This window comes from Gymnoscopelus braueri (assembly GCF_963280865.1).
Source record: "Gymnoscopelus braueri genome assembly, chromosome: 2".
NCBI classification, from domain to species: Eukaryota; Metazoa; Chordata; class Actinopteri; order Myctophiformes; family Myctophidae; genus Gymnoscopelus; species Gymnoscopelus braueri.
In genome coordinates this window covers 52,473,212-52,488,349 of record NC_137604.1, presented here as the reverse complement: position 1 = coordinate 52,488,349, position 15,138 = coordinate 52,473,212, and the positions used below count along the sequence as shown (strand labels likewise).

The 15,138-nt window shown below is 44.6% G+C and overlaps 1 protein-coding gene across 1 annotated transcript in view; it reads right to left on the bottom strand.

Annotated features, from left to right (window-relative positions):
* Positions 1 to 15,138, bottom strand: part of LOC308096243 (uncharacterized protein) — a gene marked incomplete at its 3' end in the record, with an annotated part of 36,739 nt that overhangs the window by 5,451 nt on the left and 16,150 nt on the right. The window contains exon 6 of the mRNA XM_080443603.1: positions 12,643 to 12,788. Within this exon, the coding sequence (XP_080299729.1) occupies positions 12,643 to 12,788 (146 nt within the window). The remainder of the gene's footprint in view (positions 1 to 12,642; positions 12,789 to 15,138) is intronic.

The following is a 15,138-nucleotide window of genomic DNA, read 5'->3' as shown; positions in this document are numbered from 1 at the left end:
CTGACATGTGAAGCACCACAGTATATCCCCACCTAAGAACAAGTGGCTTTGAGACACTGCAGAAGGCTACGATTTAATAAGGAGCAGCGGTGTGCTTTTCTGGGACTAGAGACTAGATGGGGGGAAACTGAAAAGCAGAGCTTTCATTGCGGAGCCAGACCAGGCAGGGCCTTATTTTTTATTATAAATTACCATTTGGTTGCCAAACAAAATATTGTTCTGGTCTTTCGTTCAATTGTTTTCAGAAAATAGCAATTACCATCGTGGCTCTAGTTTCAAATATTGCTTATGAAAATGATGCTACCCAGCATTCATTAGAGTTTAATGACTGTATAATGGTGGGTGGCCCCCAGGAGGAAAGGGAACACCTAACCTTTGTTAATCCATGCACTTCTCCGTCTCGGAGCTGTACAGGCCCTGGCTTGTCCCAATCCGGCCCTGGAGAGGAGACAAAGCTGTAGTTTGCAGGCGGAGATGTTCTGCTGTTGACACTCAATTGTAAAACTGACTGGTTGATTGGACGCTTAATTAATCAATGGATCATTCTGTGTGCCCTTGTGAAACCGCACACACATTGTGAGAGGGTTTCTACCGGTGGCCAACTGTGACAACACACACACACACACACACACACACACACACACACACACACACACACACACACACACACACACACACACACACACACACACACACACACACACACACACACACACACACACACACATTAATGTAGAGAATAAATGAATATACTGTACGTGTTTGAATAGATACTAGTTACACTATGTGGACATGATAATGAGACAACACGCACACATACAGTACACTCAATTGCACACACACATGCGCTCTCACTGAGAGCGTGCCACATCTTTGCGTGCACGCATGCACGCACACGCACACGCACACGCACACGCACACACACACACACACACACACACACACACACACACACACACACACACACACACACACGCACGTCTCCTATAACATACTGACGCCTTCCTACACAAAAGATGGACTGAATCTTTCTATCTACGTTTACAGACACAATTGGTCTTATAAAGTGCCAAAACGGCGTGTGCAACAAAGTGTTATTCAGAGGTGGAATGGAGCCAAACACCTGTAGAAATGAATTAAATCATTCTATGTGTTTATTTTAATCAGTGTATTTATTTAGTTGTGATGAACGTGCATATCTTTACTGTCTGCAACTTTACTTTTGAGGGACTTTACTTTACTTATCTGTTTTTTTATAAGTCATGCAATCACTGGTTTATATGCTAAAAATGTATCACATGTTCAGATTTTGTGTAATGCTGGGAAACCTATGTGTTTTTGTTGTTGCCATGGGCCCCTTTGATCTGTCATGAGGCCATCTGACGCCCACAGTTCACTAACAACTGTAATCTACATCCATTATTTTAATGGCCTTCATGCAATTTTGGCTTTAGATAAGAGCAGACAGGTGGGCGAACGAGAGATGATGGCATACTTTTTGGTCCAAAGGACCCCGCAATCTGATATCCATTAGGCCACGGACCCCCATTTGATAAAATGTTTATCTCTGAGACCCTAATCTTCACTGTAAAATCCTCAAAGCGTTCATTTAACTCAGAGAGCGTACTAATGGAACCAAATGGACCCTTACGGGTCCATTTGGTTCCATTAGTACGCTCTCTGAGTCACAGACGTATACAAGGATCCATTTTGCGCCCAACTATCATCCATTTACCTGGGGACCCCTCTGGAAGTCCCTCAAGGACCCCTGGAGGTCCCCCCAGACTACATATTGAGAACCGGTGCTGCAGGTGTTTGGTATGGTGATCACATGATATGTGGCTGGGAGTGATCTCTGAAACACCAGGATGCCGCATGGCACAGAATGTTAAAATGACAGCAATAACGTCCAGCTCTGGAGAGTCATAGCATAGAGTACAGTATATAGGCTTTTTGTTTAAAGGTCCTCATGGGGTCTATTTACAGAGTTTTTACTCAGCAATACACGCGCACGCACACACACATACACACACACACACACACACACAGCCCATGTTGACCAGTTGATGACATGCCTGTCACGTCTTGCCGGCTACACTGCATCTCAAACCCTCGTAAAGGGAGACAGGGAACGGCCTACACAACTGTTGTGTGTGTGTGTGTGTGTGTGTGTGTGTGTGTGTGTGTGTGTGTGTGTGTGTGTGTGTGTGTGTGTGTGTGTGTGTGTGTGTGTGTGTGTGTGTGTGTGTGTGTGTGTGTGTGTGTGTGTGTGTGTGCGCGTGTGCGTGTGTGTGCGAGTGCGCGTGCAGTTTACACTCTAAATATTTTCTGGTGGCTGACAGCAGTTTTATATGAAGGCATCTAGGACATAAAAAAGAGTAGTAGAGGTATTTATTGTATTGTGTGTGTGTGTGTGAGAGAGATTTTCTTATATTACAAAATGTACATTCTGTTTTCATACTTTTTATTTTTAATTAATCTGCCTGCAGGCCCCTGCAATAAGGCTACAGTATGCTCATTCACTTGCACACGCACGCACGCACGCACGCACGCACGCACGCACGCACGCACGCACGCACGCACGCACGCACGCACGCACGCACGCACGCACGCACGCACGCGCACACACACACGCACACGCACACGCACACGCACACACACGCAATGTATTTCTCTCCCATGAAAGTTAATCGTAATTACATCCAGACTCTCTACACTCATACTCCTGTTCATACCTCTGTCTCTCTTCATAAATCACTCTCTCTCTCCCTCTCTTGCACGCACACACACACACACACACACCAATATTCTCCCCCTAGCTCCAGGTAATTTCCTCATCCTGCTAAGAGCTCTCATGTGAGTTGAGACCTACTCCCTGCCTCCTCTAATATGTTCACATCTCTGTTCTAATCACTGTGGTGTGATTAGCATGGGATCAGCAGGTTGCAGTGGATCCTGCACCGCAGTGTGGCGGGGCCGTCACCTTGCTGCACGCAGGTCAAATACATAGACAGTGTCACACTTGCCCTCCTGCAGCAGGTGACACGCAGCAGTAAGAGAGAGAGACATGGAAATGTGTTAACTTCGTTATCACTATTTAAAAAATACCAGTGGTGGAAAAGGTACTCACATGTCTTACTTAAGTACATTACTGCAATGTAGAAATACTCTGTTACAAGTAAAAGTCCGGAATTCAATATTTACTTGAGTAAAAGTACAAAAGTAGTGGCATCAAAATGTACTTAAAGTACCAAAAGTATAAAAAGTACTAATTGTGCTGAATGTCCCATTTAACAAGTTTTCAAAAGTATAAAATGACAAAAAAACTTTTTTAAATAGCAGATCTACAATCTACAATTGTAGTCGAGTAAAAGTACAATATTTGCCTCTGAGATGGAGGTGGAGTAGAAGTAAAAGTATTGAAAACTGGAAATAGTCCAATAAAGTAAAAAAAATACCTCAACATTTTACTTAAGTACAGTACTTGAGTAAATGTACTTAGTTACTTTACATTACATTACAGTCATTTAGCAGACGCTTTTATCCAAAGCGACTTACAATAAGTGTATTCAACATAGGTAGGGAACGAAAACTACTAATCACCAGAAGTCTTTAGTGCATTATCTGCAAAAACAAGCAACCAAGAGTATACCTAGCGCTAAGGTAAAAGTGCAATATATCAGCTACCTATTTCCTTAAACAGATGAGACAAAATAGCTAAATCAAATGAGCATGAGCTAAAACAAATAAGTGAATCGACTAAACAAGATCCAATAAACAATCCAATAATCCAATAAACAATACAGCAATAGAAAACAAGCGTTCGTACAACTAGTTAACAACAAGTAGGTCAGGCAGAGAGGAAGGGTAGTGTTTCCTGAAGAGGTGAGTTTTCAGCCTGCGGCGAAATATGGGCAGTGACTCTGCTGTCCTAACATCAGTGGGAAGTTCATTCCACCACTGTGGGGCCAGAACAGAAAAGAGTCGTGACCGTGTGGATCGGCCAGAAGGACCCTTGAGTGACGAGGCAATCAGTCGCCCCGAGGTGGCAGACCGAAGTGGTCGGGCAGGGGTGTAGGCATCGACCATAGCCCGGAGGTAGGAAGGAGCTGTTCCTTTCATTGCTCTATAGGCTAGCACCAGGGTTTTGAACTGGATGCGAGCCGCTACGGGGAGCCAGTGTAGAGAGCGGAGAAGGATGGTTGTGTGGGAGAACTTGGGGCGGTTGAACACCAGACGAGCCGCAGCTTTCTGAACAAGCTCCAGGGGTTTGATGGCAGATGCCGGAGCACCAGCAAGGAGGGAGTTGCAGTAGTCCAGGCGGGAGATGACGAGAGCCTGGATGAGCACCTGGGCTGCCTTCTCCGTGAGGAAGGGGCGAATCCTCCTGATGTTGTAGAGCAGGAATCTGCAGGACCTCGTCACTGATGCGATGTTTGCCGAGAACGTCAGTTGATCGTCCAGGGTCACACCCAGATTCTTCGCAGTCCGAGTTGAGGTCACCACAGCATTATCAATGGTGATGGCCATGTCTCGGTGCGGACAGCCCTTCCCCGGGAGGAACATCAGCTCGGTCTTGTCCAGGTTGAGCTTCAGGTGGTTTGTCGACATCCACTCCGAGATGTCAGCCAGACAAGCAGCAATGCGTGTCTCCACCTGGGTATCAGAGGGGGGGAATGAGAGGATTAGCTGGGTGTCATCGGCATAGCAGTGGTAGGAAAAGCCATGGGAGTGGATGACAGCACCCAGAGATGTAGTGTAGAGAGAGAAAAGAAGAGGACCCAGAACCGAGCCTTGGGGAACCCCAGTTGTGAGCCTGTGTGGTTCTGACACAGACCCTCTCAGCATCACCTGGTAGGAGCGACCCGTCAGGTAGGATGCAAACAGGGAGAGTGCAGAGCCTGAGACACCCATCCCCTCGAGGGTGGAGAGGAGGATCTGATGGTTCACCGTGTCGAACGCTGCAGACAGGTCCAGGAGTATCAGAACGGAGGAGAGAGAGTTCGCTCTAGCGGCATGGAGCGAATCCGTCACTGCCAGGAGGGCAGTCTCTGTCGAGTGACCCACTTTGAACCCAGACTGGTTGGAGTCCACTGTACACCACTGCAATCTACGACCTTACAACACGTCACGATTGTGACACATTGTTAGCTTGTAAATCTGTTTTGGCTATTTTTGAAATACTGACATGCCCATAATAGGGATGCCATCAGGTTGAAAGTGGTTGCTTGAGCCCCCTCAGGACGAGGGGTTAAAAGAGAAAAGTGCCACACGAGGACAGGGGACAGCTTTTACTCATTAGTGGGCTTTGACACTAGTGGACACTGTAAAATGTTACACAGCTTAGCTTTTCCACCTATACCACTGCCAGGCGTTATTCTATAGGTCACTGTTAAATCCCTGTGTGGGGGAGTAATCATGACATATAGTACTGTGGAAACACTTGAGCCTGTGAGGCTGTCTCTGGGATCCCAACACTACCCTGAAGATTAGGAAGAAGCAGGCCTGTGATTGAGATGTTTCCCTCTTAAATCCCTGAGCTTGTTGGTGAGATGTTGATCGGTGGAGTGAGTGATTTGTGTGCTCTCTACCCCTCCTTTAAGAGCTGACTGTGTTCCCTAGAGCAGTGGTTCTCAAACGTTTTCATGTCAAGGAACCCCCAAATTGACACTTATTAGCCCGCGGACCCCCATTTGAGAAGATATGCCAGGGAGGGACCCCCATAAGAGAAGATTTTTACGGCTCTAGCTGTGATTCTCAACCATCTTAATTTCAAGGACCCCCAGTTTGACATGCATTAGGCTACGGACCCCCATTTAATGGCATTTTTATCTCTGGGACCCCAATTTATATTGCAAAATCAATGTTAATTCATCCTCTGAGAGTGTACAAATGGAACCAAATTTGGTTCCATTCGTACACTCTCAGAGTTACAGACCATAAGGGTCCATATGGTTCCTAACTATCTATCATTTAGCTGGGGACCCCCTGGAACTCCCTCAAGGACCCCTGGGGGTCCCCGGACCCCATTTTGAGAACCACTGCCCTAGAGCAGGGGTTCCCAATCATTGTCTCTCAAGTCTCCTCGGGGCCCAAACTTAGAAAAATACATCATGAATGAATCACTTATTAATCCCTATTTGAGAAATAATTAAAATATGTGACCAGTCATAGACTGGCCACATGCAGTCTGAGATCCACGTGAAACCATGTATTGTATTAGACCCCTTCTTAGTTTAAATTATTTTGTAGTTGTTGTTTTTTCCCCCCCCTAAGAACCCAAGTGGCAGCATGTCCCTGCCAGAGCATGAAATTATTATAATGTTCTAAAACCCCAATAGTGGCACGCTTTATTCCCCTTGCTCCATGAACATCACTTAAATAACAATTGCTGTGGCAATTACTAACTCTGCAACATGATCTGACTCTGCAGCATGATCTGAGGGAATTGCATTTAGGCTTTCAGTCGGGTCCCCGGAGCAGGGAAACGCTACGAAAATAATAACATGCCTCCAAATACCCAAACCAGCTAACAGCAGCAGAACATGAGGTTGCGGGAGATGTTTTTGAAGTCGAGGACTTGAGAATTTGTTTGTGTATGTGTGTGATTGGGGAATCTGCATGGGAGCGTGTGTATAGCTGTTGTTTATATGTGGGCTTCTGTTGTTGTACGCGTGTGTTTTGTTAAGGGTAATTTAGACTGCTATGATTTTTCTCTGCAGCGTTTTAGTGCTTACATTTATGCTCCACGTGCGACAGTGTCACGCACCAGAAATAGTTGAGCTACAAGCTCACAATGCGTTGGCGGATGCGAGCTTGGTGTAGGTCGGCTACAGTGCGTGACACCGTCGTGCATCTATGTATAAATTGGGCTTCAAATGGCTTTGTCTCGTCATGAACTGGGGTCTGAATTAGGTTTTACCCGGGAGTGTTTCGAGAGTGTGTGTGTGGGCGCGTGCACGCACTAATGTGTAGTGTGTGTGTGTGTGTGTGTGTGTGTGTGTGTGTGTGTGTGTGTGTGTGTGTGTGTGTGTGTGTGTGTGTGTGTGTGTGTGTGTGTGTGTGTGTGTGTGTGTGTGTGTGTGTGTGTGTGTGTGTAGTTGAACCTTGTTGTACTGAACATGCATATTTATCTACCTTATCCTTGAGTGTTGTATGTGTGTGGCTGGACAACGTGCGGTCCGATCGATCACAGGCAGCAGGAGTGGTTGCTGGAAGCGACAGGCGGAACAGTGAAGGTTGCTAGGTAGAGGATAAGAACACACGCTCCTGCTAATTGCCTTCTGTCGCCATGGCAAAAAAACCTACAGAACTCTGGAGATTGCCCCAGGTATATACACACACACACACACACACACACACACACACACACACACACACACACACACACACACACACACACACACACACACACACACAAACCTACTGTAAATTTGCATACGTGGACACACATAATCATGTAATGACCTTTCTACACTTGAATCTATAAAGCCCTCTGGGAGAGAGAGAGAGAGAGAGAGAGAGAGAGAAAAGGGGAATTGGGGGAGCATGCAGACAGAATGTGAGATGTAGGGAGGGGTAAAAAGGCAAAGAGCATGGAGAGCTAAATAAGGAGAACGCAGCATGACAAAAGAACGGGTGGAGAGAGAGAGAGAGAGAGAGAGAGAGAGAGAGAGAGAGAGAGAGAGAGAGAGAGAGAGAGAGAGAGAGAGAGAGAGAGAGAGAGTGAGAGTCATTGTGTTATGAGAAAGGCATGTGTTATCACAGAGCATCCGCGCCTTGCTGCATCACAAGCACCATTCTGAACATTATGTTTCACATTAGCTATGATGATGAGTACACCATTATGTCATCCCGTCAGGCAGAAACAGTTACTTTTCAGGACAGAACCTGACTTCCAATGTTATTATTAAGTCACGTTAAGTTTGTTGTTCATAACTTTCATTAATTAAAAGTTTATAAAACCCACCGACAGACTTAACAACGTCCATATTTTGTGCATGTCATATTAGACGAAAACAAATTGTCAATTTAAAGAAAAGAAAACATGCCGATCTACAAGCTCACTCAATTATAAACTTCAGTTTGATTGGTTATTTCCGCTACGTTTGAGTGAGACATTGTCGCTCCCAATGAAATACAGAGATACTAGCTAGGTTTCTGCCCAGCAGTAACAATATCTTCTGTAGCTTATCACATGCACAATCTCAGCAGTCATTATTTCTACATTTGCGGGATAATTTTCAGGGCTCAGGTGGAAAAGTGACAGCTCGGCGCGTGCCACCGACAGCAGCAAGGTCAAAGAAGCATAAAATCTGCGTGACGCAGAGAGGACTTTGATCGTAGCAAGCACTGCTCGCAAACAGCGGGCAGAGAGGCAAAGGCTACCTCATTAAAAAGTGTAACTCTGTGGCATGGCTGACTCCCCGGCATTCATCTGGCAAACGGTAGACATTATGTCTGGAGTGTGTGTCATTATGTAGTTCGGCAACAAAGCCCCTTGAAGTCAAAAAGGAAACGTTGGTTTGTCGCCGTTCAAAACTCTGCATTAAAGACACATCAGTCTCGCATGTCATTGCATATGAAAGCAACATGTCTAATGTTGGCCATACTCACGGCCTGAGTTGTTTGAAACCTTATATACGGGAGGATAGTGCTGAATGTGTGCGTAGTATAGGGAATGTGTCATGAATATGCATTCAAAGAGATGAGGTAAGGAGGAGGGAGGAGGAGGAGGGGAAAAGTGGCAGTAGCAAAGCAAGGGAATGAGTGAGAGAGACAGACAGACAGAGACAGAGAGATGGGAAAGCATAGATGAGAGGGACCAGAGTCAAGGAGAAAGGAAGAGAGGATAAATGAAATTCAAAATAGGCGGATGAGTTGGAGTGGAAGGAAAGTAGAGCGAGAGAGAGAGAGAGAGAGAGAGAGGACTCATATATATCAGTGCTCAGGCATATGTTTAGCATTTCAAAAGTGTATACGTTTGTTTGTACGCGTGCGTGCGTGTGTGCGTGCATCTTTGTGTGCATGTGACATGCCATAGGTTTGAATCTCTCTCAGAACCTGCGTTGCCCTTGGCTATATGCTTCTCCGTCCCTCCCCAGTGGAAAGAAGTGGAAGCGCTTCAAATGCAAATATATACACAGTGAAATCCGCTGTTAATTTAACTCAGCGTGTAAGATGGTGGTGGTGATAGTGTGTGTGTGTGTGTGTGTGTGTGTGTGTGTGTGTGCGTGGGTGCGTGCGAGCGAGAGAGCGAGCGAGCGTGTGGCACGTTAGTTAGAAAGAGATAAATAAGGACCAAGGGACATCTGGTGGCAGGAGAGAAGGAAGGAAGCGTCATAAAATGGCAGAGAAGGAGGGGTGAGGAGAATTAGCATATTATTAGGAATCAGCTTTGCATTGTGACAGAGGCAGCTTGTCAGGCCTGAAGCAGAACAGTACACTTAGCGAGGGTGTGTGTGTGTGTGTGTGTGTGTGTGTGTGTGTGTGTGTGTGTGTGTGTGTGTGTGTGTGTGTGTGTGTGTGTGTGTGTGTGTGTGTGTGTGTGTGTGTGTGTGTGTGTGTGTGTGTGTGTGTGTGTGTGTGTGAGAGAGAGAGCGGGAGAGGGAGAGAGGGAGTAAAGCCTACTTCGCTCACTGAAAATTACAGGTTTTGAAAGTCAGACGAAGCATAAATTAGGCTTGAGAGGAACGGTATTTGGGGACAGATGGAATGTGATTTTCCTCCAGTCATTCTGAGTTCCACTTGAGCGAGCAGCATCCGGCCACTTAATTTTTTGTCTTCTAGTTTTATCAATCTATCATTCCATTTCGCTCTAGCTCTCTCTCTCTCACACACACACACACACACACACACACAAACACACACACACACACACACACACGAATGGCTGCTGAAATGGCACCATATCCCTGGAGTTTTATCCGAATGTGCTTGGCATCTCTTAAGGAAAGAGACCACATGTGCGTGCGTGCGTGCGTGCGTGCGTGCGTGCGTGCGTGCGTGCGTGCATGCGTGCGTGCATTTGTGTTGATTTAAACATAGGAGCATGATCATGACTAAAATATCAATATAGCATGATCTGCATGATACTGTATTGATCAACACAAATGCGCACATGTGTTTATGGGGACGATTTATGTGGATATGCAAAAAAATCTTTCATTATTATTGCATGTGCATGCGTAGGCATAATGTGCTTCTGACATAGCATGAGCATTAATAATAATCAGGTGCGCATGCTGGACTGGTGCCTGTGCTATATCACTTGCGTATGAGTGCGTGTGAGTGTGCATAAGTACTGTACATGACAAATGTGTGCTCTCTCACTTTACAAGGGTCTGTAGGCATTTGCATTGATCAATGATCCTCCCCTATGCTCTGCCACTGTGGCTTGTTATGAGAGCCACTCTCCAAGATTGCCCTAGGAGGGAGGAGAGAGAGAGAGAGAGAGAGAGAGAGAGAGAGAGAGAGAGAGAGAGAGAGAGAGAGAGAGAGAGAGAGAGAGAGAGAGAGAGAGAGAGAGAGAGAGAGAGAGAGAGAGAGAGAGAGAGAGAGAGAGAGAGAGAGAGAGAGAGAGAGAGAGAAATGCTGACATGGTAATGCTGACACAACCATAGGGTAAAATAAAGGTTGGTCCATCCATATGGGTTGAGTTTAGGGGCATGGAGGTAGGCGAAGGTCCATGAAAATGATTTGTGATGTGAACGATATGAATTATACAAAATGATAGTGCAGTATAATCTGAAAAAGACTGCACAGTGCATATCGACAAAAGTATATATTGAGGCTTTTTGAATGCAAACATATTGGTTATCTATTTACAAAGTAAAAAAACGGCAAGGTGTGAACTTGTAGCTCTGCAATATCTGCAATTTTAGAAATTTCTATTCATATTTAAATGTTTGAATATTTGGGACTCCAGGGTTAATGTGTTAACCATATCCATTAGTTATCTCTATGGTGGGATGGCTACCATTGAAGTAGGCTATGTACTGTATCTTCTGTTATCTCAGCCTTTTTAAACAAACGGTAAGCCCCACCCTCAACCACTATGCTGTAAACAGTCACGTGACGTATGTGGTAGATAAGCCAGGTTCAGAAAAGCACAACACTGTTGCATTATGGTGGTAAATAAGCTACTAAAGATTGACATTACATTGCTACAGTTGCCTGCTACTGCAGGGCTTTACAAGCCTTAGTACATTTTTCCTCACAGAAATTCAGAGTATTTGGGATATCATTGCAAAACATGTAGGCCAAATAAGTTAATTAAATGCTAATTAGACAACATTTTTTATTTAATAAAAACAGAGAAACAAAATAACACTACAATGCACGCCTGCCCTCACAGCACAAATTATGCACACAATATAGAGTTTCAGCACCACGGACAGCGATCATGTCATTTTGGAGCACACTTCAACCAATTAGGTATGTGATAGTATAAAATCATGATCATGATAAAATGAAGGTCGACGTGAGGGGCCGATCCGGTAATCCCTGGTCCGAGGGCACCCCTCCTGTATGTATGTCTGTCTGTATGTCCCCACAAAGGTAGACCAATCACAGCTCACGTTGCAGGGCATGACGTCATGAAGCTGAAATTTGACAGTGTGTTCTTACTGTAACAGACACACACCATGAACAACACTGAAGTCGTTCACAAGCACAGTTATTAGCCTATGCGTCGTTTATGTTATGTTTAGGGTTATAGGTTATAATAGTTTCGTGTTGATTCTGCATGATTTAGATGCAGCCTCTTTGAGCCCCAGCATCTTGTATTCTCCTTAACTGATGCATTCTGCTTTCTTTTTCTTCTGTTCTCAAAGCCCAGCTGAAATGCACATGGTATATTCCCTAGCTATTTCTCTTTCCCTTCTGGTGCATGTCACCTTGACGACAGCTCCAAATAGCATGCCAATGAGCCCACAGCGCTTTCTCACGCTACTGAGTTATCATTCTTATCGCAATTAGCCAACAATAGTTGGCCAACAATAGTCCTTCAGAAGGGCTCATTTCTCTGACTCTACCCGTAATTCTTTGCCTCTTGGGAGAGTTGTCACTCCGTTCCTCAGTTACCAGCTCTTTTTTTATTTTTCATTTTTTTTAGAGCTATTTTCTACCTTTTTTGACTGATCAAGCTCTCGCTCCCCTCCCTTTATCTACCTTCGCTCTTGCTCCCCTGGAAGCCTATAGTTGTTGTTTCTTTCCATTCTCGTCTATCGCTTTATCTTTAATTCCTTCCATCTCCTTGTTCTTTGTCTCGCTCCCCCCACCCGTCTTTCTGTTTGTCTTTGTCTCATTTGTCTATCTGTGTGTCTGTCTGTCTGCCTGTCTGCCTGTTTTTCTCTGTTTTTCCTGTCTCCCTGTCCCCTCTCTCTCTCTTGTTCCTTCCACATGTTCATGTCTGTTTTTTTCCAACACACACACACACACACACACACACACACACACACACACACACACACACACACACACACACACACACACACACAAACACACAAACACGTGTGCGCCTTTCATTTTCCCCACCACCCCGGCTGCTGTGTGTGTGTGTGTGTGTGTGTGTGCGCTCCAGGCACAGGGGCAGGGCTTATCGTTCAGTAGCCCGTCACAGGTGCGTGATAACAGACCAACATCAGCAGAGAGGGTGGCTGGGGGCTGAGGGGCGATGGGGGTGGCGGTGTGGGGTTCTTCTGTTGCTGCAACAAGCCACAGGCACAGAGCTCCATCACTGCATGACCCTGCTTCCAGCCTATCAGCTAATGTGCTCTCTGCTGCTGCTGCAAGAGAGAAGATGATGGGAGGTAGGAGAGGAGCTGGGTCAATAACAGCAGAGAGTTCTAATCGCCCCAATGATGATATCTGTGTGTGTATGTCTGTCTGCATGCATGTGTGTGCGCGTGTGTGTGTGTGTGTGTGTGTGTGTGTGTGTGTGTGTGTGTGTGTGTGTGTGTGTGTGTGTGTGTGTGTGTGTGTGTGTGTGTGTGTGTGTGTGTGTGTGTGTGTGTGTGTGTGTGTGTGTGTGTGTGTGTGTGTGTGTGTGTGCATACGCTTAGGTTTTAATGATATCTTTGTATGCATATGAGAGAGAGAGAGAGAGAGAGAGAGCGAGCATGTTCTATATGTTTGTGTGCGTGTAGGGTTTGTCTGAGTGTAGGGTGAGGGTGAACTATTATTATTCCAACGTGCAAACTTATTTCCATTCTTATCTGCATACACTCTGGGTGGGTGTGCGTTCTTCTAACTCCTAGGTGTGTACTTTGCTGTGACTTTCCTCTAACCTCAGATTGGTGACATTAGCACCAGACTGTCCTGCTGAGAACGGATGTTAGCGTTTCACATTGCAAATGATTGGGAGACAGGGAGACAGACTTTTAATAGCTCACACCTCATTGCCATGCAGTCAGTGTGGCACTGGGTTCGTCATCGAAGCATGGGACACGCACACACACACACACACACACACACACACACACACACGCACGCACGCACGCACGCACGCACGCACGCACGCACGCAATGTTGTGACCCTATTTAATGTGGAAACATGATAACTACTAAGGCATAATGGATATAAAACCACTGCTTGCACAATTTAACACACACAAAGAGAGACATGAATATAAAATTCTACATGAATAGGTTTAGTGTTGTTTTAAGTTAAACACATGGCTGACCTGTCAGCTGTTTATACAGTGAAGTTGTTTGCATTGCATTGTCATAGTAACATAAGTGTGAGGATGTTAAATATTTATAAGGTCAGTGGTCACTTATGAGGACAAACACAATTTACCCATGAACCATTCTCTGAAATCAGTTTACACAAAAGTGGCTAATGTGAAGTTTGCAAACTATAGAGGCTATATTATGCATGCACTAACTTTGTAATCGTGTCCAGTGGCATGATCAATTAATGTACTCTACTCAGGCTAAAGTTGAAACCTTGAATATGTGGATATGATGTTTGTGCCCTTGGCGAAAATATTATGTTTGCATTTTCTTAACTTCATTGTATTTTTCAGCACTGCCCTATTTCACACATTCACATACAATTACACGTGTGATCCACCCCTGGGAAATGCCCAGTGCATCCGCATTTGTCTAATGCTGGCCCCTGAGCACTGGGTATGCCTTGCAAAGAGGGTACTGTGATTGTAATTGTAGGATATGTACCAGTCAAGGTCAGTTATGTTAGTTACTTTTCATATGGGGTATGTGTGAGATTCAAGCAGGTCAAACATATATATAATAAACATCATACCATTTAAGAAGTATTCACCAACGTTACAACTGGCACAGCTACAAAACTGGAAGATAGATTTAATTTCGACCCAAAATAATAGGCTGTATGAAATACATTGACAAAGATGAATAGTAAGGACATTTTGTCTTTTAGTTCGTTTTGTAAACACAAAATACAGTTTCAGTTGTTATCGTGTTTTTGTTTTTATTTCAGTTTATATTCAGTTCACATCTAGTTTTTGTTATTTCATTAGTTTCAGCCATTAGTTTCAGTTTCAGGCTAGATTCTCAGCCTTTCCATCTTCCAGCCACAAAGTTGATTATCCATCTTACTGCCTTTCCCTTTGACCGATAACGTTGAATGTGACCGTAGTCCTGTGGATTGTTCCAGAGTTTGATCTCCAAAGGCCATCTAACACTGAAACACTCTTTGGTCCATTATATACCAGTGAATAAAAATATTTGTATTTCATTGAAAGTGTTTCAGAGAACCTCAGCTACTGGTTACATGTTGTGAACCAATGAACACCTGACTATGTGACTCAGGGCTCAAATATAATGTCATCCATTGTATGCTCATCTCTGCAAATACTTGCCTTTGTCACTATTATCCTCCTATAATAGTAGATATCTGTTAAGGTTAAGGTTATTATGGTTCACTTTATTTTTCTCCTCTATGAGAAATTTGTGACATTACAAAAATGCAGCTTGTAAATCAGCTATTTTCAGGGAAAAGAGATTTGATGTAGAAGGGAAAAAGGAAGGGGCCGAGCATAGACCCCTTTGAGACCACGGTCAACTAAGTATACTAGGGTTTAGAATAAAGAAGAATACAAAAAAGATAGATTATTCTATAAACACTGCTACATCTGTCTACATTCAGTGGTG